We start from the raw sequence: 24,485 nt of genomic DNA, 5'->3' as shown, positions 1-24,485 counted from the left end.
CGGCTCTCCCTCTCTTCCTCGGGCTCTCGACATGAGGGAATGTGGAAGTGAAAGGAAAAGACGACATGTTTGCGGCGCGGCGCGGGCCTGCGCGCGGCAGTCCCCGGGGACAGTCGGGGGGCGGGTCGGCCGCAGCCGCAGCGACCCACCCCCGCGCCCCCGCCGGCGCGCCGCCCGGGCTGCGGGGCCGGGGGCCGCGCGGGACACTCACCCTGGGTCCGGGCGCGGCTCCTGCGCTGGGGCCCTCGGCGGCCGGGCTGGGCTGGGGGCTCCTGGCTGCCCACCGCCCGGGCTGCTGCGCCCGCCGCCGCCTCCACGCGCGCCCGCCGCCCGCTCCGCCGCCCTCCCTCGGCTCCTCTCTTTCTCTCCGGCTCTCTCCCTCCCCCTCGCTCGCGCTCGCGCTCTCCCTCCCTGGAAGAAGGGAATGAGGCAGGGCTGACGTGAAGGGATGCAAAACAGCTCCTCCTAAGCAGCGCAGAGGAAGAGACGGAGAAGCAGCCCTTTTATCTCTCTTTTGTTTTCTCACTTCCTTCCACCCCCAGCACCCCCCTCCTGTCAGCCCAAGTTTTCTTTTCTCTTTCTACCGCTGAGAGGATTTTTTTTTCTCCTTTCTTTCTCTTTCTTTCGGTTAAACTATCCTACTCGAATTGAAAGCCGGGAGGGTTTTCTTTCTCCTTTTTCCCCCTTCCCTCTTTTCTTCCTTCTTCCTCCTTTCTTATTTCTCTAAAAGGGTTTTGTTTGCTGTGGGAGTTTCGTTTGAAAATCAAGTCACGCCTTTTTTCCTTCTTTTCTTTCTTTCTCTCTTTTTTTTTCTGCTCTCAGCAGAAAAGGGGAACAAAGATTAACTGCAGAGGGGGAGAGGGAGCGGCGAGCCTCTCGTGGACGTGGGGGCCCGGCCCTACCCGCCACAAAGGGGCCCGGCGGCCCCCGAGGGGAGGGGCGCGGGCGGCCCGGCGGCGGCCCCCGAGTGCGGCTGGGGTGCGGGGCCAGGCGTGCTCTCGCCCTGTGTGTTTTTAAAGTGGCCAGCTGGGCTCGGAGCGAATGTCCCCGCCGAGCGCCGAGCGGTAACAGCCTTACACAGCTGCTCGCAGCGCCCTGGACGGCCAGGCTGGAGGGAGCGGGTGGGGAAGGGCTCGGGGCCTGACTGCGGCCCCCGCACTGCTGGGGGGCGCCGAGGCGTGGCTGCTGACAGCGCTGGGGTCTGGTCGCGGGCGGCCCCCTGCAGGCAGCCTCGCCGCCTCCAGGCTCCGGGGCAGGCCGGACAGCCGGCCTCTACCCTCCGCGACTCCCGCCGTCCCCGCGCGTTCCCACTCCGACGCAGGGCCGCCACACAGGGTCATTTATTCCTGGGCACCCAGGCGTGCTTCTAAGACCTGCTCTGCCCTCAGCTTCTCCGGAGGAGTGGGGAGAAGACGGGAAAAGTTCCCAGAGCAAACTTGGTCACATTTCTCATTTTTCCAAGTAAGTATTGAGCACCTGCTGGATGCCGGGTCCTAAAACTGGGGCTGCAGCTCGAGGAGAAACGTGATGTCTTGTACCCCCCTTCCCCCAAGCTTCCGCACGAAACAATGCGAGGGGAGGCTGCAGCCTAGGACCAGGTCACCAAGAGGAAGGAAAGGCTGGATCCTCTCCCCTCCCTCTCTCTGCCTTCCCCTTCCCTTCCTTCCCCGCGCTGCACCTCCTTGGCTCCACCCCTTCTCCTCATCAATTCCTCCCACACTTCCCTGCTCTCCCTGGCTTTTCGCTAAAGGGTCTCTTCTCCCAGGAAGGAGCAGATGCTGAGCCCCATTGTCTCTCCCCCAGTGACTGTGGCCTCCTGCCAGGGGACAAGACCTGCTTCTCCTCGCCCTGCCCCCTAGCCTAGAAGCCTGAGCCGTCGGAGACTAGAGTCCCAAGGCCACTGCCCCTTGCTCCACCCTAAACCAGTTCCTGGAGCTCTGAGCCAGGACTCCAGCCACTCAGAACACAGATTTGTTTCAGATTGAGAATGAGAAAGCAGCCTGAGAGTTTGGTTCAGCAGGAAGGACATGGTGGCTGTAACCTCAGATCCTTGTTTCAGTATGCCCTCTAACTTAAGTTATGCAGGAGGCTGCAGTTTGGTTGTCACCTGCTCCCTTCCCACCTAGTGCTTCCAAGCTAAATCCTCCAAACAAAGCAAAAGACAACTCTGATGGTCAAGCATTCATTCAACAAATGCGTACTGAGTGCTACTCTGTGCCATCTGCTTTGCTAGGTGCAGGGGACTGAATCATCAGCAAGATACAGTCCATTGGCTTTGCAGACTAGCTGGAGAAGGAGCAAGAAAAGACAGGCAACTGGGTGGCGCCTGTGGCTCAAAGGGGTAGGGCGCTGGCCCCATATGCCAGAGGTGGTGGGTTCAAGCCCAGCCCTGGCCAAAAACTGCAAAAAAAAAAAGAAAAGACAGGCAACTGAAGTGTGGCATGATACCTGTGAGGGTGAACTGAGGAAGCACCTAGGAGGATGCTTGGATGAGGTGGCCAAGGATGGCTTCCTGGAAGAGATGACAGCAGCTAGATAAGTAGGCCTGTGCTAGCCAAGTGCATGGGAGGGAATGGCCTGTCCAAAGGCCTCAGTACAAGAGAACACATTCCTACAGGTTCTGTGAGCTGTCGAGAGTTAAAGCATTGGTTGCAGCTATTATAGAATACAAGTAGACGAGGTAAGGATGGTGTCAGCGCACCTGTGGAAGAGGGGGCAGGGTGTCGGGGAGGTTCAAACTTCAGCCTCTCCTACTTGCTAAATTCATGAATAACTAACTTAGATTCACTTTCCTAAGTGATAAAACAGGAGTAAGAAAACCTGTGGGTTGCAAGGACAGTGACTTTGTGCAAGGCTTGGTTGCTGCATGTTCCCAGGAAAGTGAATGTCTCTTTTTCTTATCTGTAAAATGGGGATGAAAATACCTACTTCACAGAGTTGTGAGGCTTAAGTGAGCCTACGCCTAGTGAGACATCCCATGTATACACAACCAATATGGTAGCTTGTATTCACCATTCACTGTAAATCTGGGAATGGCAGGGAGGCGTCCTTCCAACCAGGGTGACTCACTGTACCACAAATATGAGGAGCTGGCTGTGGAGGAAACATCAATTCATAAGTGCCCTGTGTCAGTCGGGCAAGGTGGCTCACACCTATAATCCTAGCACTCTGGGAGGCCAAGGCAGGTGGATTGCTTGAGCTCAGGAGTTTGAGACCAGCCTGAGAAAAAGCAAGAAAAACTGAGGCAAGAGGATTGCTTGAGCTGGAGTTGGAGTTTGAGTTTGCTGTGAACTATGACGCCACAGCACTCTACCCAGGGCGACAGCTCGAGACTGTCTCAAAGAAAACCAAACAAAACATAAGTGCCCTGGGTGGCACCTGTGGCTCAGTGAGCAGGGCACCGGCCCCATATGCCGAGGGTGGTGGGTTCAAACCCAGCCCCGGCCAAACTGCAAAAAAAAAATAGCTGGGCGTTGTGGCGGGCGCCTGTAGTCCCAGCTACTTGGGAGGCTGAGGCAGGAGAATCGCCTAAGCCCAGGAGTTGGAGGTTGCTGTGAGCTGTGTGACGCCACGGCACTCTACCGAGGGCAATAAAGTGAAACTCTGTCTCTACAAAATAAAAAATAAAAAAAAACATAAGTGCCCTGTGTCCCAGTGAGTGGCTGGGGTTGGAGCACATCTATAACTGATCAAAATGGCCAAGGTGTTAAACATAATGGTAACTTGATGACTATGGTCACCTGGGCAGTGTAGCCTCCCTGAAGAACAAATAGGAATCTGAAGAGGGGTGGCCTCCCAAAATCCAAGAAGATCCCTAGAAGCAGGCAGGCCCCTAGCTGGGTTTGCTGAGGGAAGGGCAGTAATCACAGGAGTTCACACTGGGGGAGCTGAAGGGGGTGGGAGAGTGGTTATTGGCTCCTCCAAACCCTGAATTAAATCTCTCAAAACCTCTTACTCCTTTGCTTGAGTTCCTAGTTCTCCAGGTAACCTGCAGATGAACTTGGCACCAGTAGAATATCCCCTGGATCACAGCACACACCAGTGTCCTGATTGCTGCATTGTAAACATTTTACTTTTCTATAATTTATTTACATCCCAAGTTCATGGTGAAAGAAAGAACCACACTTGGAGACATGTTTTGGTGTGTATCTTTGGACATTTTTTTTTTTTTTTTTTTGTAGAGACAGAGTCTCACTTTATAGCCCTCGGCAGAGTGCCGTGGCATCACACAGCTCACAGCAACCTCCAACTTCTGGGCTTCAGCGATTCTCCTGCCTCAGCCTCCCGAGTAGCTGGGATTACAGGCGCCCGCCACAATGCCCGGCTATTTTTTGGTTGCAGTTCAGCCAGGGCCAGGTTTGAACCCACCACCGTCGGTATATGGGGCCGGCGCCTTACTGACTGAGCCACAGGCGCCGCCCTATCCTTGGACATTTTATATCCCCATGTCAACATTTAATTGCATGTAATAATAAAACTATACTAAATCAATATTGTTAAACAAGTAGATGACTATACATACACACTTTTACAAAAGTAACAAATGGCATAACACTATACCTATTGAATTACAGCCGCTTTTACCTAGTAATGTGTCACAGTATCTTGTCCTGTCTATAACATCCACATTATCATCTTTAATGATATTATTTCAGAGTATGCATGTATCTTAATTTGTTTAAACAAATCATTAGACTTCTGGGATGTTTGCAGTTTTTTGCAACCTACTGTGATAAACATACCTATGTAGTCACCTTTGTGTCAGGCTGGGCTAAACATGGTATAGAGGTAGATGTCGTTATCATTTCATAGATGAGGAGACTAAGGCGCAGAAACGCTTAAGAACTTTCTGAAGGCACAGCCCTGGAGTGACTGAGCCAGAATTTGCTGCCAGAGTTTCCATTTGGAAATTCCCTTTCACACTCTATTGTCTCCTCTTTATTTTTTAAATTAATTTATTATTATTATTATTATTGTTATTTTTAGACAGAGTCTCACCATGTTGCCCTTGGTAGAGTGCTGTGGTGTCACAGCTCACAGCAACCTCAAACTCCTGGGCTCAAGCAATTCTCTTGCCTCAGCCTCCCAAGTAGCTGGGACTACAGGTGCCTGGCTATTTTTAGAGATGAGGTCTTGCTCTGGCTCAGGCTAGTCTTGAACTCAGCTCAGGTCAGGCAATCCACACCTCATCCTTTCAGAGTGCTGGGATTACAGGAGGTGGGCCATGCACCCAGCCCATGATAGGTATTTATCAGATTGTAAAGTCTACGCTAATGTCAGGAGATACCTGAGCACCTAAGCTCACAGACATTACCGTTTAGCCAGATCCCTTGAGTTGGCCAAACCTAGGAAGGAATGCTCCAGGTTCAGAGTAGAGAAAAAGAAATCAGTTGTTTCATTTAGATACAGAAGTAGTACATTGAGGCCTCCACAGGGCATTTTGGAAGCCCCACCTACCACCCCAGAGTTGAAATTCAAAGATAAATTTGTTATTATAAGATTTATTAATCCTCATGAATTCCCTGAGGGAGGATGTAGGCATGCTGCAGACCTTCCAGAATGTTCTATTTCTGAAAATCTGAAGAATCTTGTAATGTGAGAAAAGGGATGAAAAGCTCTTGGAGGCTTCACTTGATGTGTTCAGAGTAACACTGCTGGGAGATTTAGCAGGTTATTATTAAAATCTGTTTCTTTCATTGGCAGAACCAAGAAACATTTTAAAAGGTACTACTGGCTTTGTAATATCTAATATTCTATTTTTTTTTTTTGTCACCCCTAGTAGAGTGCTATGGCATCATAGCTCACAGCAACCTCAGACTCTTGGGCTCAAGCGATTCTCTTGCCTCAGCCTCCTGAGTAACTAGGACTACAGGTGCCCATTACAATGCCTGGCTACTTTTAGAGACGGGGGGCAAGGGGGGTTCTCATTCTAGCTCAGGCTAGTCTCAAACTCATGAGCTCGTGATCCACCTGCCTCATAATATTCTATTTTTTAAAAAATTATTATTATTATTATTTTTTACAGTTTTTGGCTGGGGCTGGGTCTGAACCCACCACCTCCAGTATATGGGGTTGGCACCCAACTCCTTTTTTTTTCTTTTTTTTCACCCTACTCCTTTGAGCCACAGGCACCACCCATAATATTCTATTTTTAATAGAGGTAATAGGTACTACTGGCTTTGCAATATCTAATGTTCTATTTTTAATATCAAGCTTCTCAATTGAAATCCAGCAAATGACAAGTGGAGGACCCCAGAGTTAAACTAGATGGCTGAGGCTGAGGCAGGAGGATCACTCAAGTGCAGGAGTTTGAGGTTGCTGTGAGCTCAGCTAACACCATGGCAATCTACCCTGGGAAACAGAGTCAGACTCTGTCTCTAAATAAATAAATAAAATAAAATAAATAAAACAAAATGGATGGGCACTACAAAAAGCAGGGGTAAACCTAGAGCTAAAGTCTGGGCTCCTCCATGATGACGGGTCGGCAGGAACTGGTAGAGAATAACCGAGAACTAAATTACTGACCGGGGTCCTCCAGAAGATGTGTTGGGAGCAATCCAGAATTCTCAATAGTACAGTAATGGGTTAGGAATATTCAAGGGTTTGCAAGGAAACCCCCCAAAAGCAAACATCTGCGTGGATAGATAGAATGAGTGTCTGACTTTTGCAAATTATTTTTCCAGGAGTAATAACAGAGTGTAGCAACCGTCCTCCTCTTGTGATCAGGGTGTGCATTTGTATCATGGCTTACACCAGTAAGTTAATTGGTCCTCTATGCAGAAATGTAAGAAGAAAAATACACTACAAGCTGGGTGCAGTAGCTCATGCCTGTAATCCTAGTCCTTGAGGCCAAGGTGGGTAGATTGCCTGAGCTCAGGAGTTGAGGAAAAAAAAAAATAGCCGGGTGTTATGGCGGGCACCTGTAGTCCCAGCTACTCCGGAGGCTGAAACAAGAGAATAGATTCAAACTAAAAGTTTGAGGTTGCTGTGAGCTATGACGCTGTGGCACTCTACCCCAGGGAAACTGAGTGAGACTCTGTCTCAAAGGAAAAAAAAAAAGGGTTGGAGCCTGTAGCTCAAGTGGCTAAGGCGCCAGCCACATACACCAGACCTGAAGGGTTCAAATCCAGCCCTGGCCTGCCAAACAACAATGATAACTCCAACCAAAAAATAGCCAGGTGTTGTGGCAGGCACCTGTAGTCCCAACTATTTGGGAGGCTGAGGCAAGAGAATTGCTTAAGCCCAGGATTTGGAGGTTGCTGTGAGCTTTGATGCCACAGCACTCTACACAGGACAACAGCTTGAAGCTCTGTCTCAAAAAAAAAAAAAAACTACAAGAAAAAGAAACAGGCTCAATGCCCCTAGCATAGTGGCTACAGTGCTGACTATATACAATGAGGCTGGTGGGTTCGAACCTGGCCTGGGCCAGCTAAACAACAATGACAACTACAGCAACAACAAAAAAATAGTTGGGCATTGTGGTGGACACATGTAGTTCCAGCTACTTGGGAGGGCAAGGCAAGAGAATCACTTAAGCCCAAGAGTTTGAGGTTTCTATGAGCTGTGATGCCATAGCACTCTACTGAGGGCAACATAGTAAGACTGTCTCAAAAAAAAAGAAGAAGAAAGAAAGAAAAAGAAACATGAGCCATTGACCATGAACAGGCAACTGCCAGCTTCACCAGTTAAAAATAAATAAATAGATAAAAGCCACAATGATACTTTATTGCTACAGGGAAGGGCAAACTGGTACAAAGCCTAGAGAATAATTTGCTATTATAGAGCCAGAGAAGTTTAAAAGTTTCTATTCTTGGATTCAGTAATTTCAGTTTTAGAAATTTGAGTGAAATAAGATGTTTGTTAAGGATGTTGATTAAACTATTGTTTATATTGGCAAAAATTACAAACAAGAAAAGGAAAGGAGAGAGAGGGAGGAAGGAAGAAAGGAAATAACCTAAATACTCAACTAAGAGGGAATGTTTAAGGAGATTATGGCGTGAATGTTTGATGTGACACCATATAGGCTATTTTTTTTTGGAGGTGGGGACAGAGTCTCACTATGTTGCCCTCTGTAGAGTGCTGTGGTGTCACAATTCACAGCAACCTCAAACTTTTTTTTTTTTTATTTTGCTTTCAATTTCAACTAGCTTTCACTCATCTTAGTTTGAAGTTTTGGGGTTTTTTTTAATTTTTTTTTTTCTTTCCTTAGCTATTCTCTTGCCTTTTGCCTCCCAAGTAGTTGGACTACAGGCACCCTCCATAATGCCTGGCTTTTTTTTTGGTAAAGGCGGGGTCTCTCACTGACCTCAATAGTTCCTTCCCTCTGCAGAGTGCTTTACTTACTATCCACGCAGAATTATTCTGCCTGCATTATTTCATTTGATTTTCTCAAGAAACTTAGGTTACCCTAAGCCCATTTTACACGGCAGTGAGGCCATCAGAGACTGAGGCTGTCCAAGGTCAAAGTTGGCAAGTCACCACTGTCTCCAGTCACTACCACAACTGGGCTGGAACTCAAACCCAGGCCTCTCCTGATGCTAAAACAGACGCTCCATATACCCTGACCTACTGCCTTGATAGAAAAAGCAATGAATTCCCTCCTGCCCATCCTCACAGCTTCATGATAGTTTTTCTTTCTCAGACTGTTTCTTTCTTTTTTTTGAATAATCACAGTTTAATTTATTCCAACATTCCCAAGAACAGTTTTCTTTGCTTTTCCATAGGGATATACAATTTTGCTGTTATGCTTCTTTCTTTTTGAGACAGAGTCTCACTCTGTCAGCCTGGGTAGAGTGCTGTGGTGTCATAGTTCACAGCAACCTCAAACTCTTGGGCTCCAGTGATCCTCTTGCCTCAGGTTTTCAATTTTTTAGTAGAGGAAGGGTCTTGTTCTTGCTCAGGCTGATCTCAAACTCCTGAGCTCAAGCAATCCACTGGCCTCCGCCTCCCAGAGTGCTGGCATTATAGGCCTTCAGACCACTACTCCCAACTAATTTTTCTATTTTTTGTAGACATGGTGTCTTGCTTTGCTCAGGCTGGTCTGGAACTCCTGAGCTCAAGGAATTCACCCGCCTTGGCCTGGCAGAGTGCGAGGACTATAGGCATGAGCCACCACACCTAACCAAAACATGATGCTTAATAGCTTATATGGTGGCTCTGCACCCATAGCACAGCAGTAATGGCATCAGCTGCATACACCGATGCTGAGGATTCAAACCCAGCAGGCGCCAGCTAAACAACAATGACAACTGCAACAAAAGATAGCCAGGTGTTGTGGCAGGTGCCTGTAGTCCCAGTTAGTTGGGAGGCTGAGGCAAGAGAATTGCTTAAGCCCAAGAGTTTGAGGGCCAGGTGTGGTGGCTCGCGCCTGTAGTCCTAGCGCATGTGAGAGGCCGAGGCGGGTGGATTGCCTGAGCTCAGAGGTTTGAGATCAGCATGAGCTGGAGTGAGCCAGAGTGAGACCCTGCCTCTCTACCAAAAAAACAAACCTCAGTTTCCTGCTCTAAAGAATCCTACCTGTCTCCTGAATGAGATATTATATGTAAAGTCCCTAGCACAGTGTCTGGCCTGTGTAGATGCTGAAGAAAGCCAGTTCTCCTTGGAAGTTTTCCTTCTGTTCACTTTGCCATTCCCAAGTTCCTCTAATATCGTGACTGTTTGGCTTGGATCCATACATTATTCAAACGATTTTCTAGGATCCATAAAATAATTTTAAACTTGGATCTTATTTTCCACCACAAAGGAAATCCCAAAAAATTTGAATGTACAGATGTCACACAGATAACATTCCCTGTTCACAGTATGCTAAAATTAGAAATTAATGTTAGAAATCAGCTATTTAAAATTCTCCAAAATAACTTTTGGGTAAAGATAGAAATCAGGAATAAAGTATTAATGTAGAAAACAACACAGACAAGAAGTGCACATGTGAAAACCAACTGTATACATGCAAAGCTTTACTAAAAAAGGTATTTATTGCTGGGCGCGGTGGCTCATGCCTGTAATCCCAGCACTGTGGGAGGCTGAGGAGGGAGAATTGCTTGAGCTCAGGAGTTGAGACTCGCCTGAGCGACAGTGAGACCCCACTCACGAAAAAAAATGGAAAAACCGGGCGGCGCCTGTGGCTCAGTTGGTAAGGCGCCGGCCCCATATACCGAGGGTGGCGGGTTCAAACCCGGCCCCGGCCGAACTGCAACCAAAAAATAGCTGGGCGTTGTGGCGGGCGCCTGTAGTCCCAGCTACTTGGGAGGCTGAGGCAAGAGAATTGCTTAAGCCCAGGAGTTGGAGGTTGCTGTGAGCTGTGTGATGCCATGGCACTCTACCGAGGGCCATAAAGTGAGACTCTGTCTCTACAAAAGAAAAAAAAAAAAGGAAAAACCCAGCCGGGCACGGCGGTGGGCGTCTGTAATCCCAGTGGCTTCCGGAGGCTGAGGCAGTGGGGTGCCCGCAGCCTGAGTCTGAGGTTGCGGTGACCTACCACGCCCACTGCACTCTGCTCAGGGGCATAGGGTGGGACCCTTACTTTTTACAAAAAAAAAAAGTAAAGAAATAAAAAATAAGCAACGAAATAAAATTTTAAAAAGCCAAAAAAAAAATAATAAAATGAAATTAAATTAAAAAAACAAAAAAATCGGGCGGCGCCTGTGGCTCAGTGAGTAGGGCACCGGCCCCATATGCCGAGGGTGGCGGGTTCAAACCCAGCCTCGGCCAAACTGCAACAAAAAAATAGCCGGGCGTTGTGGTGGGCGCCTGTAGTCCCAGCTGCTCGGGAGTCTGAGGCAAGAGAATCGCGTAAGCCCAAAAGTTAGAGGTTGCTGTGAGCCGTGTGACGCCACGGCACTCTACCCGAGGGCGGTACAGTGAGACTCTGTCTCTACAAAAAAAAAAAAAAAAAAAAAAAATTAAAAAAAAGTATTTATATATATATATATTTTTTTTCTTTGTGGAGACAGAGTCTCACTTTATGGCCCTCGGTAGAGTGCCGTGGCCTCACACAGCTCACAGCAACCTCCAACTCCTGGGCTTAAGCGATTCTCTTGCCTCAGCCTCCCGAGCAGCTGGGACTACAGGCGCCTGCCACAACGCCCGGCTATTTTTTTTGGTTGCACTTTGGCCGGGGCCGGGTTTGAACCTGCCACCCTCGGTATATGGGGCCGGCGCCTTACCGACTGAGCCACAGGCGCCGCCCAAAAGTATTTATATTTTAACACAATTTTATTATTAAACCCAGATCAAGTTAAATAAATACAATAATTATTCACAAAATAATTTAGAAAGATTAAAAAGCAAGACTCAAATATAGATGAAGAAGGAAGAAATAAGGAAAAAGAATATATTAGAAAATAGAAAAACAGTGGAATGAATACATATATGCTCCAGTTGGTTTTTTTTTTTTTACTTTTTATTATTTATTTATTTATTTATTTATTTTTTAAGACAGAGCCTCAAGCTGTGGCCCTGGGTAGAGTGCTATGGCTTCACAGCTCACAGCAACCTCCAACTCCTGGGCTCAAGCGATTCTCCTGCCTCTGCCTCCCAAGTAGCTGGGACTACAGGCGCCTGCCACAACACTTGGCTAGTTTTTGGTTGCAGCCGTCATTGTTGTTTGGTGGGCCCGGGCTGGATTCGAACCCGCCAGCTCAGGTGTATGTGGCTGGCGCCTCAGCTGCTTGAGCCACAGGCCCTGAGCCTTTTTTTTTTTTTTTTTCAGCATTTGGCAGGGGCTCGGTTTGAACCTGCCACCTCCGGCATATGGGGTCAGCACCCTACCCCTCTGAGCCACAAGCGCCGCCCTTTTTTATTTTTTTTTTTGAGATAGAGCCTCAAGCTGTTGCCCTGGGTAGAGTGCTGTGGCATCACTGCTCACAGCAACCTCCAGCTCCTGGGCTTAAGCGATTCTCTTGCCTCAGCCTCCCAAGTAGCTGGGACCACAGGCACCCGCCACAACACCTGGCTATTTTTTGGTTGCAGCTGTCATTGTTGTTTGGCAGGCCCGGGCTGGAATCGAATCCCCCAGCTCAGGTGTATGTGGCTGGTGCCTTAGCTATTTGAGTCATAGGCGCCGAGCCATTGAGCTGGTTCTTTTTGTAAAAATAGCCAGGTGTTGTGGTGCCTCTACTCGCAGCTATTGGGGATGCTGAGGCAAGAGGATCATTTGAGTCCCAGAGTTTGAGGTTTCTGTAAGCTATGACACCATGGCACTCAACCCCAGGGTGACTGAGTGAGACTCTGTTTCAAAAATATAAAATAAGTACTTACTACATGCCAGGTATTTTTCTAAGCACTTGACATGATATAATAAATCAAGTCCTCAGGATAACCCTTTGTGATAAGGTATTATTCCTCTTAGCCAACAATGTGACTTAGTCAATAAATTAACTTTTTTTTTTCTTGCAGTTTTTGGCCAGGGCGGGCCACCTCTAGTATATGGGGTCGACACCCTACTCCTTTGAGTCACAGGCGCCGCCCTAACTTTTTTTTTCTTTTTTTTTGAGACAAAATCTCACCTGGTCACCCTGGTAGAGTGCTGTTGCATCTTAGCTCACAGCAACCTCAAACTCTTGGGTTCAAGCGATTCTCTTGACTCAGCCTCCCAGGTAGCTGGGACTACAGGTGCCCACCACAATGCCTGGCTACTTTTAAAAACTGATTTTTTTTTTTTTTGGCCAGGGCTGGGTTTGAACCCGCCACCTCCGGCATATGGGGCCAGCGCCCTAGTCCTTTGAGCCACAGGCGCCGCCCCCTGCCTGGCTATTTTTAGGGATGAGGTCTCACTCTGGCTCAGGCTGGTCTCAAACTTGTGAGCTCAGGCAATCCACCTGCCTTGGCCTCCCAGAATGCCGGGATTATTCTCATGAGCTATCAAGGCTGGCCTATTTTTCTATCCCCGCCCCCCCTTTTGTTGAGACAGAGCCTCAAGCTGTCGCCCTGGGTAAAGACCCGTGACATCACAGCTCACAGCAACCTCCAACTCCTGGCTCAAGCTATTCTCCTGCCTCTGCCTCCTAAGTAGCTGGGACTACAGGCATCCGCCACAACGCCCGGCTATTTTTTGGTTGCAGCCATCATTGTTATTTTGCGGGCCCAGACTGCATTTGAACTCGCCAGCTCAGGTGTATATGGCTGGCGCCTTAGCCGCTTTAGCCACAGAACCCAGGGCCTTTTCCCCCTTTTGATTGAAATCTTTCTCTCCAGAAGTGTTGATAACCAGCATTTTGATGTAAGCTTGTCTTACATCACTGGAAAATCTCATTCCTGGATGATGTTGACTGACATGGAAAGGAAGGAGGAGAGGTACTTACAAACTCAGTGAGTTTTCGAGTTTAAATTTCAGCTTACAAAAGGAGTTGTGGCTTGTTTGATCATTTCTAAGTGTCTAGCTGTCATGATTAATTGTTAACTTTAGACATCCAGAAACACAAAGCATAATCAATTTCAAGATCAAATAAATAGTTTGTCTACTTCTGGTAGAGAATTAAAGAATCAATTTAAGACCAAATAAATATTTTATCTACTTCTTCTGGTCTAAAACACGTGGCATGGAAGCCCTCCAGTGGTGATGATGTTCACTCAGATGGGGCTGCCTGGCATGGATGGACCTGTCTAATATGGCTGGAAGCAGTCCTTTATTTGATGGTATTTTCCAAAAACAAAATCTCTAGTTTAGAGACCATGATCATTGATATTTTCATCTCTTGGAAGCTCATTGTTATAAGAGTCCTTAATTAAGTTAGAATTTTTAATGAGAAGCTGTTAAGGTCTTGGCAATGATGAAGGAGAGCTTTACAAAGAACTGGTTCAGAGAAGCCTTCACCCAGACACATGGGACTTCTTATCATTATTTCAAAGGCAGAAAGCTGATGTTCCCCAAACAGGGTAGTTAAGCAAATGAAAGAGCCTTAGGATAAGGAAAGTTAAACTTCATGTAAGCCTTGACAATTGATTTTTTTTTTTTTTTGAGACACAGTCTCAAGCTGTCACCCTGGGTAGAGTGCTATAGCTCATGGCAACCTCCAACATGGGCTCAAGTGATCCTCTTGCCTCTATTTTTCTACTTTTAGTAGAGACCGGGGTCTTGCTTTTGCTCAGGCTGGTCTCAAATTCATGAGCTCAAGCAATCTACCCACCTCGGCCTCCCAGAGTGCTAGAATTATAGGCATGAGCCAGTGCGCCCGGCCCATCCCCCCTCTACATTCTTTATGTGGGGGTTGACAGTGGCTAAAGGAAGGAGGAACAGAAGTGGAAGGAAATGGAAGACCAAGTCTTAGAGGAGTCATTTTGGGGAGATTTGAAGTTTTCGAAAAGGCCAATGAAGTTTTACATTTTTCTTTTCCTTTTTTTTTTTTTTTGGAGACAGTCTCACTTTGTCACCCTTGGTAAAGTGCTGTGGCATCATAGCCCACAGCAACCTCAAACTCTTGGGCTCAAGTGAGTCTCTCGCCTCAGCCTCCCCAGTAGCTGGGACTACAGGCACCATTCGCGAACTTCGGCCTCCCAGAGTGCTAGGATTACAAGCGGGAGCCACCGCACCTGGCCTAAGTTTTTCATTTTTCTTGGGAAAAATTATGCCAACAAGAGAGGAAGCTAACAAAGAAATCAAAAAAAAAAATTTTTTTTTTGAGACAGAGTCTCAAGCTGGGTAGAGTACTGTGGCATCACAGCACTCGGGTAGAGTGCCGTGGCGTCACACGGCTCACAGCAACCTCCAACTCTTGGGCTTAAGCGATTCTCTTGCCTCAGCCTCCTAAGTAGCTGGGACTACGGGTGCTTATTACAGCACCTAGCTATTTTTTGGTTGTAGTTGTCACTGTTGTTTGGTGGGCCCAGGCTGGATTGGAACCCAGCAGGTCTGGTATATGTGGCTAGCACGCTAGCCGCTTGAGCTATAGGCGCCGAGCCAAGAAATCAAATGTTTAATAAATGTTTGAAAAACATTTTTCAGTTCACTAAAAAATTTCCTAGGAACAGGATGGAAAAGAGAAAAAGCAAAAAAGGCTTTTGTTATTAAAAAAAAAAAATTACTTGCTCGGTATGGCAGCTCGCACCTGTAATCCCAGCACTTTAGGAGTCCAAGGCAGGAAGATCACTTGAGCTCAGGACTTTGAGGCCAGCCTGGGTAACACAGCAAGAAAAGTTAGGTAGGTGTTGTGGTGGATGCCTGTAGACTTAGTTTTTCAGGAGGCTGAGGAGGGAGTTTGGGGTTTGTGGTAAGCCATGGTCCTGGCATTGCTGTTGCCACCTGTCTCTATTGAAAATAATTGTCTTGGCTCGGCGCCTGTAGCTCAAGTGGCTAAGGTGCCAGCCACATATACCAGAGCTGGCAGGTTCCAATCCAGCCACGGCCTGCCAAACAATGACAGCTACAACCAAAAAATAGCCGGGCATTGTGGTGGGTGCCTGTAGTCCCAGCTACTTGGGAAGCTGAGGCAAGAGAATCACTTAAGCCCAGGAGTTGGAGGCGGTGCTGTGAGCTGTGATACCATGGCACTCTACCGAGGGCGACAGCTTGAGGCTCTGTCTCAAAAAAAAAAAAATTGGCTTGGTGCCTGTAGCTTATGTTTTTGTGTGGCTTCAGGGACCTGGTAGGAAGCTATTGACAGCATCTGTCAAGAGAAGGGGTGGCAGCTCGGTGCCTGTGGCTCAAGTGGCTAAGGCTCCAGCCACATACACCTGAGCTGGCGGGTTCGGATCCAGCCCGGGCCTGCCAAACAACAATGACGGCTGCAACCAAGAAATAGCTGGGTGTTGTGGCGGGTGCCTGTAGTCCCAGCTACTTGGGAGGCAGAGGCAGGAGAATCGCTTGAGCCCAGGAGTTGGAGGTTGCTGTGAGCTGTGATGCCACAGCACTCTACCCAGGGTGACAGCGTGAGGCTCTGTCTCAAAAAAAAAAAAAAAAATTATAGTCTGGTTATCAGCTCTTAATTAAGTTGAATTCTGACTATAGAGCTCTTTAAAAAAAAACTGTTTTGAAATTTCTTGTTATCAGATTTCAGCTAGGACAAACAGAAAGTAGGTCTTCATTTAATTTGTCTGGTTCTAAAACCAGCTTTTTCTAATTGTGCATGAGAAGGGATTATTTTAGGCATTTCAAGCCTCCCCTCCCCACTTAAGGCCATTACTGCTTATTACCATCCCAGGTTATGTGGGTCCATTTTCCTAGATATTTACAAGATGGCACCCTATAATTGTACATAAAGCCAGCTGGTGTTTAGAAAGAAATTGTCCCTTTGGGCAGCGCCTGCGGCTCAAGGAGTAGGGTGCCGGTCCCATATGCCAGAGGTGGCAGGTTCAAACCCAGCCCTGGCCAAAAACCACAAAAAAAAAAAAGAAATTGTCCCTTAAGAGAATGCTCAGGCTTGGTGCCTGTAGCTCAGCGGCTAGGGCGCCAGCCATATACACTGAAGCTGGTGGGTTTGAACCCTGCCTGGGCCTGCCAAACAACAATGACAACTACAATCAAAAAATAGCTGGGCGTTGTGGCAGGCACCTGTAGTCCCAGCTACTTGGGAGGCTGAGGCAAGAGACTCACCTAAGCCCAGGAGTTGGAGGTTGCTGTGACAGGCGCCGCTGTGATGCCATGGTACTCTACCGAGGGCAACATAGACTCTGTCTCAAAAACAAAAACAAAACAAGAGAATGCTCAGATTCTGAAGCTTGATTTCCTGTAAGTTAGGAACTTTTAAAAAGTGACCAAGGTCAGAAATGTGTTTGGGGTCACTCCCCCCGTTTTCACCCGAGAGTCGTGAATCCCTCCCTGTGTATCAGGACCTCTCATCACCTTGTAGCTCATGTGTTCAGGGTGGCAGGTGACCTTGTTCTTCTTGCAGGGAGGCCTACACTTGATAGCTGTCCAGATACCTCTGCAAAGTCTTCAGTCACCTCAACACCTAAATGAGTCAGAGGGAACAACTGTCTCTTCTCTGTGGGGTAAGAGAACTCACCAACATGCCCCTTTCAGTTTGGAACTAACAGGAATTAGTAACAAGTAAAAGAGAAGTCCAAATTACAAGCAATAGAAAGGAACTACAATTTTAAAAGGATGCCCTGTAATTTTAGGGAAAGAGAGAGAGAGGGAGGGGGAAGAGAGAGAGAGAAAGAGAGAGAGAAGAAAGGAAGGAAGGGAGGGAGGGAGGGAGGGAGGGAGGAAGGAAGGAAGGAAAGAAAGAAAAGAGAGAGAGAGAAAAAAAGAAGAAGAAAGACTGGGGCTGGTTCTAAGACTCACACTGCCAGGTAAGTGAGGGAGGGAGGGAGGAAGGGAGGGAGGAAGAGAGGGAGGGAGGGAGGAAGAGAGGGAGGGAGGGAGGGAGGGAGGGAGGAAGGAAGGAAGGAAGGAAGGAAGGAAGGAAGGAGAGAAAGGAAAGAGAGAGAGAAAGAGAGAGAGAAAATAAGAGAGAGAGAGAAAAAAAGAAAGAAGAAAGACTGGGGCTGGTCCTAAGACTCACACTGCCAGGTGAGGGAGGAAAGAAAGAAAGAGAGAGAGAAAGAGAGAAAAAAAGAGAGAGAGAGAAAAAAAGAAAGAAGAAAGACTGGGGCTGGTCCTAAGACTCACACTGCCAGGGGAGGGAGGGAGGGAGGGAGGGAGGGAGGGAGGGAGGGAGGAAGGAAGGAAGGAAGGAAGGAAGGAAGGAAGGAAGGAAGGAAGGAAGGAAGGAAGGAAGGAAGGAAGGAAGGAAAGAAGGAAGGAAGGAAGGAAGGAAAAAAGAGAGAGAGAGAGAAAAAAAAGAAAGAAGAAAGACTGGGGCTGGTCCTAAGACCCACACTGCCAGGTGAGGCAGCAGCACAGAAGTGTTTTTCTCTGCAGGCTCTTTACCCAAATCTACTGTCCAGAGACAGAGCCGGAAGTCCTCAGTCTTAAAGGCAGGAGAGGGTTTGAAAAACAGCCCAAGAAAAATCAAGCCCTCAACTGAAAAGGAAAGGGAGCTCCAGATTCAGGAAGACTTACCCTTTTGCAACCAGTAAAACCCCTGGAGTCAGGAAAACACAATGGGTTTGTGCTTGTATCCAGCTCTAAGTACAAGAGGGAAGGCCAGGTGGTGAGGCAGGTGGGGTTTGGGGGCATCACTCTGAATCCTGCTGACTTACACCAAATACGTTGAAGTAAAGGAAGCAACTGAGGCAAAATAAATATAAGTAGAGAGTTTCTTTGGGCTGCGGTCTGAGGACTGCAACCCGAGTATAGATTCATGGGTTTTTTTTTTTTTTTTTTTTTGGCCGGGGCTGGGTTTGAACCCACCATCTCCAGCATATGGGGCCAGCGCCCTACCCCTTTGAGCCGCAGGCGCCGCCCCCAAGTACAGATTCATGTGCCCTGAATATCTGCTCCAAATAGTAGCAATTACAGGTGGGTTGTTCAAGGAAAGGAGGGGCAGCTCCCAAGTTGTTTACCAAACATTTACATTAAAATAGCATAAATTGTTGATTGGTGACACATTGTTTTTTGTAGCATAAATTCTATGAACATGAGGATAATGGGTGAGGCAATTAGTCAGGAAACTATAGGGAAGAAAAGAAAGAACTTAATCTTTAAATAGGCAAAGTATGATGCCTGTAATCCCAGTACTCTGGGAGGCCGAGGATGGAGGATTCCTTGAGTTCAGGTGTTCCAGACCAGGCTGAGCAAAAGGTAGACACTGCCTCTACTGAAAATCGAAAAATCAGCCAGGGTGAGGTAAGTGGCAGCACCTGTTGTCCTAGCTACTAAGGAGGCTGAGGCAGGATGATGGCCTGAACCCAATAGTATGAGGTTGCTGTGAGCTAGACTGAGGCCATCACACTCTTGCCTGGGCAACAGAGTGAGACTTGTCTCAAAAAAAAAAAAAGAAAGAAAGAAAACTTTAAAGGATTGCCCTGGTTGGGGCTATGGGGGCATGTCTAAAGTCCCATATTCACATCTCTCTGGGTATGATAAATTTTGTATGCCTCACATAGCTCTTTCTGCTCTGAGTTATTTTTCTTTTCTCAATGGTAAGTACCCACCATGACTCCCAGACTTCCTGGCAGCACTGCGTGCACTAGTACCTATTTAATTGTTCATAACGTGATTTTTCCTCCTCCTCTTCCCTGGCATGTGGTTCCAAGAAGGCGGAAACCAGGTCTTTCTTTTTGTTATTGTTGTTGAGACAGAGTCCCACCCTATGCCCCTGAGCAGAGTGCAGTGGGCGTGGTAGTTCACTGCAACCTCAAACTGTGGGCATCCTGCTGCCTTAGCCTCCGGAAGCCGCTGGGATTACAGGTGCTCCCTGTGGCGCCCGGCTGGGTTTTTCCATTTTTTTCAGGAGTCAGTGTCTCACTATCGCTCAGGCGAGTCCCAAACTCCTGAGCCAAGCAATTCTCCCTCCTCAGCTTCCTACAGTGCTGGGATTACAGGCATGAGCCACCGCACTCGTCGGACCAGGTCTTTCTTAAAACCTGAGTCCCGGGGCGGCTCCTGTGGCTCAGCAAGTAGGGCGCCGGCCCCATATGCCGAGGGTGGCGGGTTCGAACCCAGCCCCGGCCAAACTGCAACCAAAAAAAAAAAAATAGCCGGGCGTTGTGGCGGGTGCCTGTAGTCCCAGCTGCTCCGGAGGCTGAGGCAAGAGAATCGCTTAAGCCCAGGAGCTGGAGGTTGCTGTGAGCTGTGTGAGGCCACGGCACTCTACCAAGGGCCATAAAGTGAGACTCTGTCTTTACAAAAAAAAAAAAAAACAAAAAACCTGAGTCCCACCGCCCAATCAGTATTTCTTTTTTTTTGAGACAGAGCCTCAAGCTGTTGCCCTAGGTAGAGAGCCATGGCATCACAGCTCACAGCAACCTGCATCTCCTGGGCTCAAGCAATTCTCCTGCTTCTGCCTCACAAGTAGCTGGGATTACAGGTGCCTGCTACAACGCCCGGCTATTTTTTGGTTGCAGCCATCATTGTTGTTTGGCGGGCTGGATTCAAACCTGCCAACTCAGGTGTATGTGGCTGGTGCCTTAGTCGCTTGAGCCACAAGCGCCGAGCCTATATAGTTTGTTTTCTAATAATGAAGGAGCTGGTGACAGGGAATCTGATTGGAGAACCAAACCCAAGCCAGTAGAAGAGGTTTAGGGTAATCACACAAGGAGCAGTGGGGCAAGCTGCAGGTTCATTGTTGGTGTCTTGCTCAAGCTCCAAGGCTTGGGGGCCTAAGTGGAGAAGGCTGAACAGAGAGTGCCTGGCATATAGTAAGCGCTCAATAAATGTTGGTCATTAAAATTAATACAATATTCTCTAAACCTGTAAAAATAAGAATACAATAACCATCTGAATGGAGCTCCCGTGAAAGGCTGTTTTACAACAACAATGACAACTGCAACAACAACAAAAAATAGCCAGGCATTGTGGCAGGTGCCTGTGGCTGCTTGGGAGGCTGAGGCAGGAGAATCGCTTGAGCCCAGGGATTTGAGGTTGCTGTGAGCTGTGATGCTACGGCACTCTACCCAGGGTGACAGCTTGAGACTCTGTCTCAAGGAAAAAAAAAAAAGAAAGTCTGTTTTACTTGATGAAAAAGGGAAGGAAGGAGGAATAATAGAAACACAAAGACAGAAGTGAAAATGCAAAGCTTTTTTTCTTTTTTTTTGAGACAGAGTCTCACTCAGTAGAGTGCTCTGGTGACACAGCTCACAGCAACCTCTAACTCTTGGGCTTAAGCAACTCTGTCTCAACAACAACAGCAAGACATGGGTTTGGCCACATCTCATCTCAGGCGGTGACTGAGAAGGCAGCACATCCCCTGTATCGTGTCTACTTCCCACGTGAGTGTGGACCCAAACCCCCATGTCCGCTTCTGCAGGTCTCCTCAGCTCCTCTCCTGCCTTCTTTGGCCATTGCTTGCCTAGGTGCTCTGAGGTCACCTCCTGACCTTTCTTCCTCTCCTGGATTCCATTTTCCATTTTGAGTCAAAACCCAGCAGGGATCATAGCTGGGTTGCAAAGACGCATGTCCTCTTTGTACACCTGTAAGAAGATAAAAGAGGACTGTTCCCCTGGATACACTTGTGTCAGGGAAAAGGAAAACTATAACTCATGAAGGAAAATTAAGCATAACAAAAAGCCTAGCCATTCTCCTCCTGAGCCTTGGAAATGCTCGGAAGCCCCTTTTGGTCCCCATTGGAGTCTCCATCTGCCAGCTCATTGTCATTAATTAAACTTGCTTTTTCTCTAGTGTCAGTACTCATGACAAATGAAGACAGGGTTTCAGATCCAGAATCTTTCTTATTTATCATCCATGGTTGTAAGTCTTGCTTTCTATCTTTCATTGCAAATATCCAGCATTTTCACTGTATTATGGATTAAATTAAAAATTTTTTGGCTAGCCTGGGAACTGTACAATTGAAAATCTCCCCTCCCCTCCTCTTACATGGGTAAAAAAATATGCTCTGAGTTCTAAATTGATTTACAAATGAACTTAAGGAGCTTAACCGATCTGTGAATTTATTTACCCCAAGTGGATTTTTTGCCTCTTTTTTCCTTTTCTTCTTTTATTTCTCTTTTTTCTTCCTTCTCTCTCTTCCTTCCCTTCTCTCTTCCTTCCCTTTTCCCCTTCTTTCTCTTTTCTCTTTCTCTCTTGTTCTTCCTTTCTTTCCCTCCTTCCCTCCCTTTTTTCTTTTTTCTCCCTCCCTCTCTTCCTTCTTTTCTTCCCCTCTCTCTCTCTTTCACATCCAACAGCCACTCATCCTGCTTCATATAATGCTTACCAATTTGGGGCTGTGCCTGTGGCTCAGTAGGTAGGGCACCAGCCCCATATACCAAGGATGGCAGGTTTGAACCCGGCCCTGGCCAAACTGCAACAAAAAATAGCCAGGTGTTGTGATGGGCACCTGTAGTCCCAGCTACTTGGGAGGCTGAGGCAAGAGAATCGCTTAAGCCCAGGAGTTGGAGGTTGCTGTGAGCTGTGTGATGCCATGGCACTCTACCAAGGGCCATAAAGTGAGACTCTGTCTCTACAAAAAATAAATAAATAAATGCTTCCCAGGTGGCACCTGTGGCTCAAGGAGTAGGGTGCCAGCCCCATATACCAGGGATGGTAGGTTTGAGCCCAGCCCTGGCCAAAACTGCAAAACTGCAAAAAAAAAAAAAAAAATGCTTCCTAAATCTGTGCAGTTGGGTGGTGTCGCCCGACCCCTAAGGGTGACAAGGGCCCAGCCCAGCTGATCAATGCATCACATTTCCCTGTATCCATGTTGAGCCAAATCAGCCCAGCTACAGCCAGTGAAATTCAATTAGTTATTTGACTTATTGGACTTACCTTCTCCCTTTTCCTCAGAGGGTACAAGGTATGGAGTTATGGTCGCTATCTTGTGATGACAGGAAAATGAAACCCACGTGGAGGAGAGCAGAGCTGAGAAGGTGGGACTTAGCTCCTTGATCAACCTGCAGACCTAATCCTGGGCTTTTCTGCCCTGTGAGTGAATAAATTTATATTTTGCTTTAACCAGTTTGGGTTGGGATTTCTGTCCTTTGAACCAAGAGTCCTCACTGAATTCTAACATCCATCTGTTCCTGCATTAGTGAGTCCACGGCAGACATGCAGGTTCCCTGCTGCCCTCCTCCCCGTTAGAGGGTGAGCACTGCACACACATCCTGTTGAAAGAAAACCAACTGTTTCCCTTTCTTTTTTTTTTGAGACAGATTCTCACTATGCTGCCCTCGGTAGAGTGCTGTGGCGTCATAGCTCACAGCAACCTCAAACTCCTGGGCTCAAGGGATTCTCTGGTCTCAGCCTCCCAAGTAGCTGGGACTATAAGCGCCCACCATAATGCCCAGCTATTTTTAGAGATGAGGTCTTGCTCTTTCTCAGGCCAGTCTCGAACTCCTGAGTTCAAGCAATCTGCCCATCTTGGCCCTCAAAGTCCTAGGATTATAGGCATGAGCCACCTTGCTCGGCCCTGAAAATGAACTGTTTCTAAACAGTCTGAGCTACAGTTTCCTGTGTGCCTCCAAACAGGCATATCACATATGTTTCCAGGGTCCCAGCAGACACACGAGCTGTCATCTGGCATCTGTCCTGAAACCTGGAGCAGTTCTCCCATAGGGAGAGGCAGCCACTTCAGGCAGAGCCAAGGTGGCAGGGAACTCGGGAGTTCTGAGTCTCCTGATGGCCAAACTGGTCAAACCTGCCTCTCTTGGCCCATGTGCAGAGGCAGAGAGAATTCATGTCACGTTTCTTGGCCAGTGAGGTAGAGGGAGGCATGGTTAAAAGCAAAGGTGCAGGCATCAGTCAGACCTGGGTCCAAATCCTCCTCTCACTGCTTGCAAGCTGGGTGCTGGTGCCTCCTGCACCTCAGTTGTCTCTTCTGGGGACAGCAGTATCCCCTTCACAAATCATTTGTGGCAACTGAATGGCATAATGAGTAGAGAGCAATGCCTACAGTAAGCATTTGGAATATGGGAAACCAGCAATATAACAATATTCATTGTCAGGCAGTGCCTGTGGCTTTAGTGGGTAGGGCGCCAGCCCCAAATACTGAGGGTGGCGGGTTTAAACCCGCAACAAAAATATAGCCGGGTGTTGCGGTGGGTGCCTGTGGTCCCAGCTACTCGGGAGGCTGAAGCAAGAGAATTGCTTAAGCCCAGGAGTTGGAGGTTGCTGTGAGCTGTGATGTCAAAGCACTCTACTGAGGGCAGATAGAGTGAGACTCTGTCTCTACAAAAAAAAAAACAAAAAAACTCATTGTCACTAGATAGCACCAAGGCTGGCCTCTCAGTAGGAGCCACAAGGTGAAGAACATGGGTTTTGCCTGAATAAGTTCAAGCCTAACTCTGTCACTTGTGAGTTGTGTGGCCTGAACTAGCTATGAGAAGCCTCTGAGCCCTCATCACTTAATCTTGAAATGGGCAAACGGAAACCCGCCTCAGAGACCCATGGTGAGGATGCCACGCGTGAGTGCAGTGGGGCCTGGAATGCTGGAGAGCACTCAGCAAACGGGAGGAGCATCGAGGGCATCTTCAGCTGCTGCGCAAGCAGTCGTCTATGGGGTGAGGCTGCTGGTATCTTTATTTAAGGTGAGTTGAAGAAGAGGAAGGGGAAAAAAGGAAGAATAATGAGAAAACCGCACACTTCAGAGGAGCAGCTACGTGGAGGGACAATGTTCTGCGATCTTAAAGTGCAGACTGCTTGCGGTTCTCTGGGAGCATCTGATAAAGCAGCAGAACACTGGAGCTGGTGTCCACATAGTTCTGGCACTGGTGTCCACAGAACTGGGTTCTTGCCATCACCTCTGAGCTATCTAGAAATTCACGTTCTTTCGGTTCTGGCTGGGACACCTTTCTTACCCGTGTGACCTTGAGCCAGTCACAGCTTCTCTGAGCCTTATGTCCTATTTGTAAAATAGGGCTTTTGACTGTTGTCTCTGTCCTGGGATGGCCATGGGGATTAAATGAAATGTGGGAACACTTTAGAAACTGTCTAGAGTCCTTTTCTGACCTCAGAAAGCCTCACTATTCTCTGGTTTGGTCCTGCCATTTCCCAGTGTACTTTAAACATTTTC

The 24,485-nt window shown here is 47.8% G+C and overlaps 2 protein-coding genes across 3 annotated transcripts in view; one reads left to right on the top strand and one right to left on the bottom strand.

Annotated features, from left to right (window-relative positions):
- Window positions 1-1,799, bottom strand: part of ZNF710 (zinc finger protein 710) — a 79,895-nt gene extending 78,096 nt beyond the window's left edge. Inside the window, exon 1 of one of the 2 annotated variants that reach the window (XM_053581895.1) lies at window positions 1,477-1,799. The gene's annotated coding sequence lies outside the window, so the exon portion shown is untranslated. Of the gene's footprint in view, window positions 1-211; window positions 1,115-1,476 lie in introns of those variants that run through there. The other variant, XM_053581893.1, reaches the window with a different exon arrangement.
- On the top strand, window positions 32-22,417 carry LOC128598660 (translation initiation factor IF-2-like). The gene is made up of 5 exons (XM_053609320.1): window positions 32-370; window positions 1,108-1,461; window positions 16,827-16,926; window positions 17,801-17,954; window positions 22,262-22,417. The coding sequence occupies exons 1-5, from the start codon at window positions 32-34 to the stop codon at window positions 22,311-22,313; spliced, it is 999 nt and encodes a 332-aa protein (XP_053465295.1). The 3' UTR covers window positions 22,314-22,417.
- The last annotated feature ends 2,068 nt before the right edge of the window (window positions 22,418-24,485 follow it).

This window comes from Nycticebus coucang, chromosome 2 (genome assembly GCF_027406575.1).
Source record: "Nycticebus coucang isolate mNycCou1 chromosome 2, mNycCou1.pri, whole genome shotgun sequence".
NCBI classification, from domain to species: Eukaryota; Metazoa; Chordata; class Mammalia; order Primates; family Lorisidae; genus Nycticebus; species Nycticebus coucang.
The sequence above is the reverse complement of the archived record's forward strand: the minus strand, read 5'-3'. Positions and strand labels throughout refer to the sequence as shown.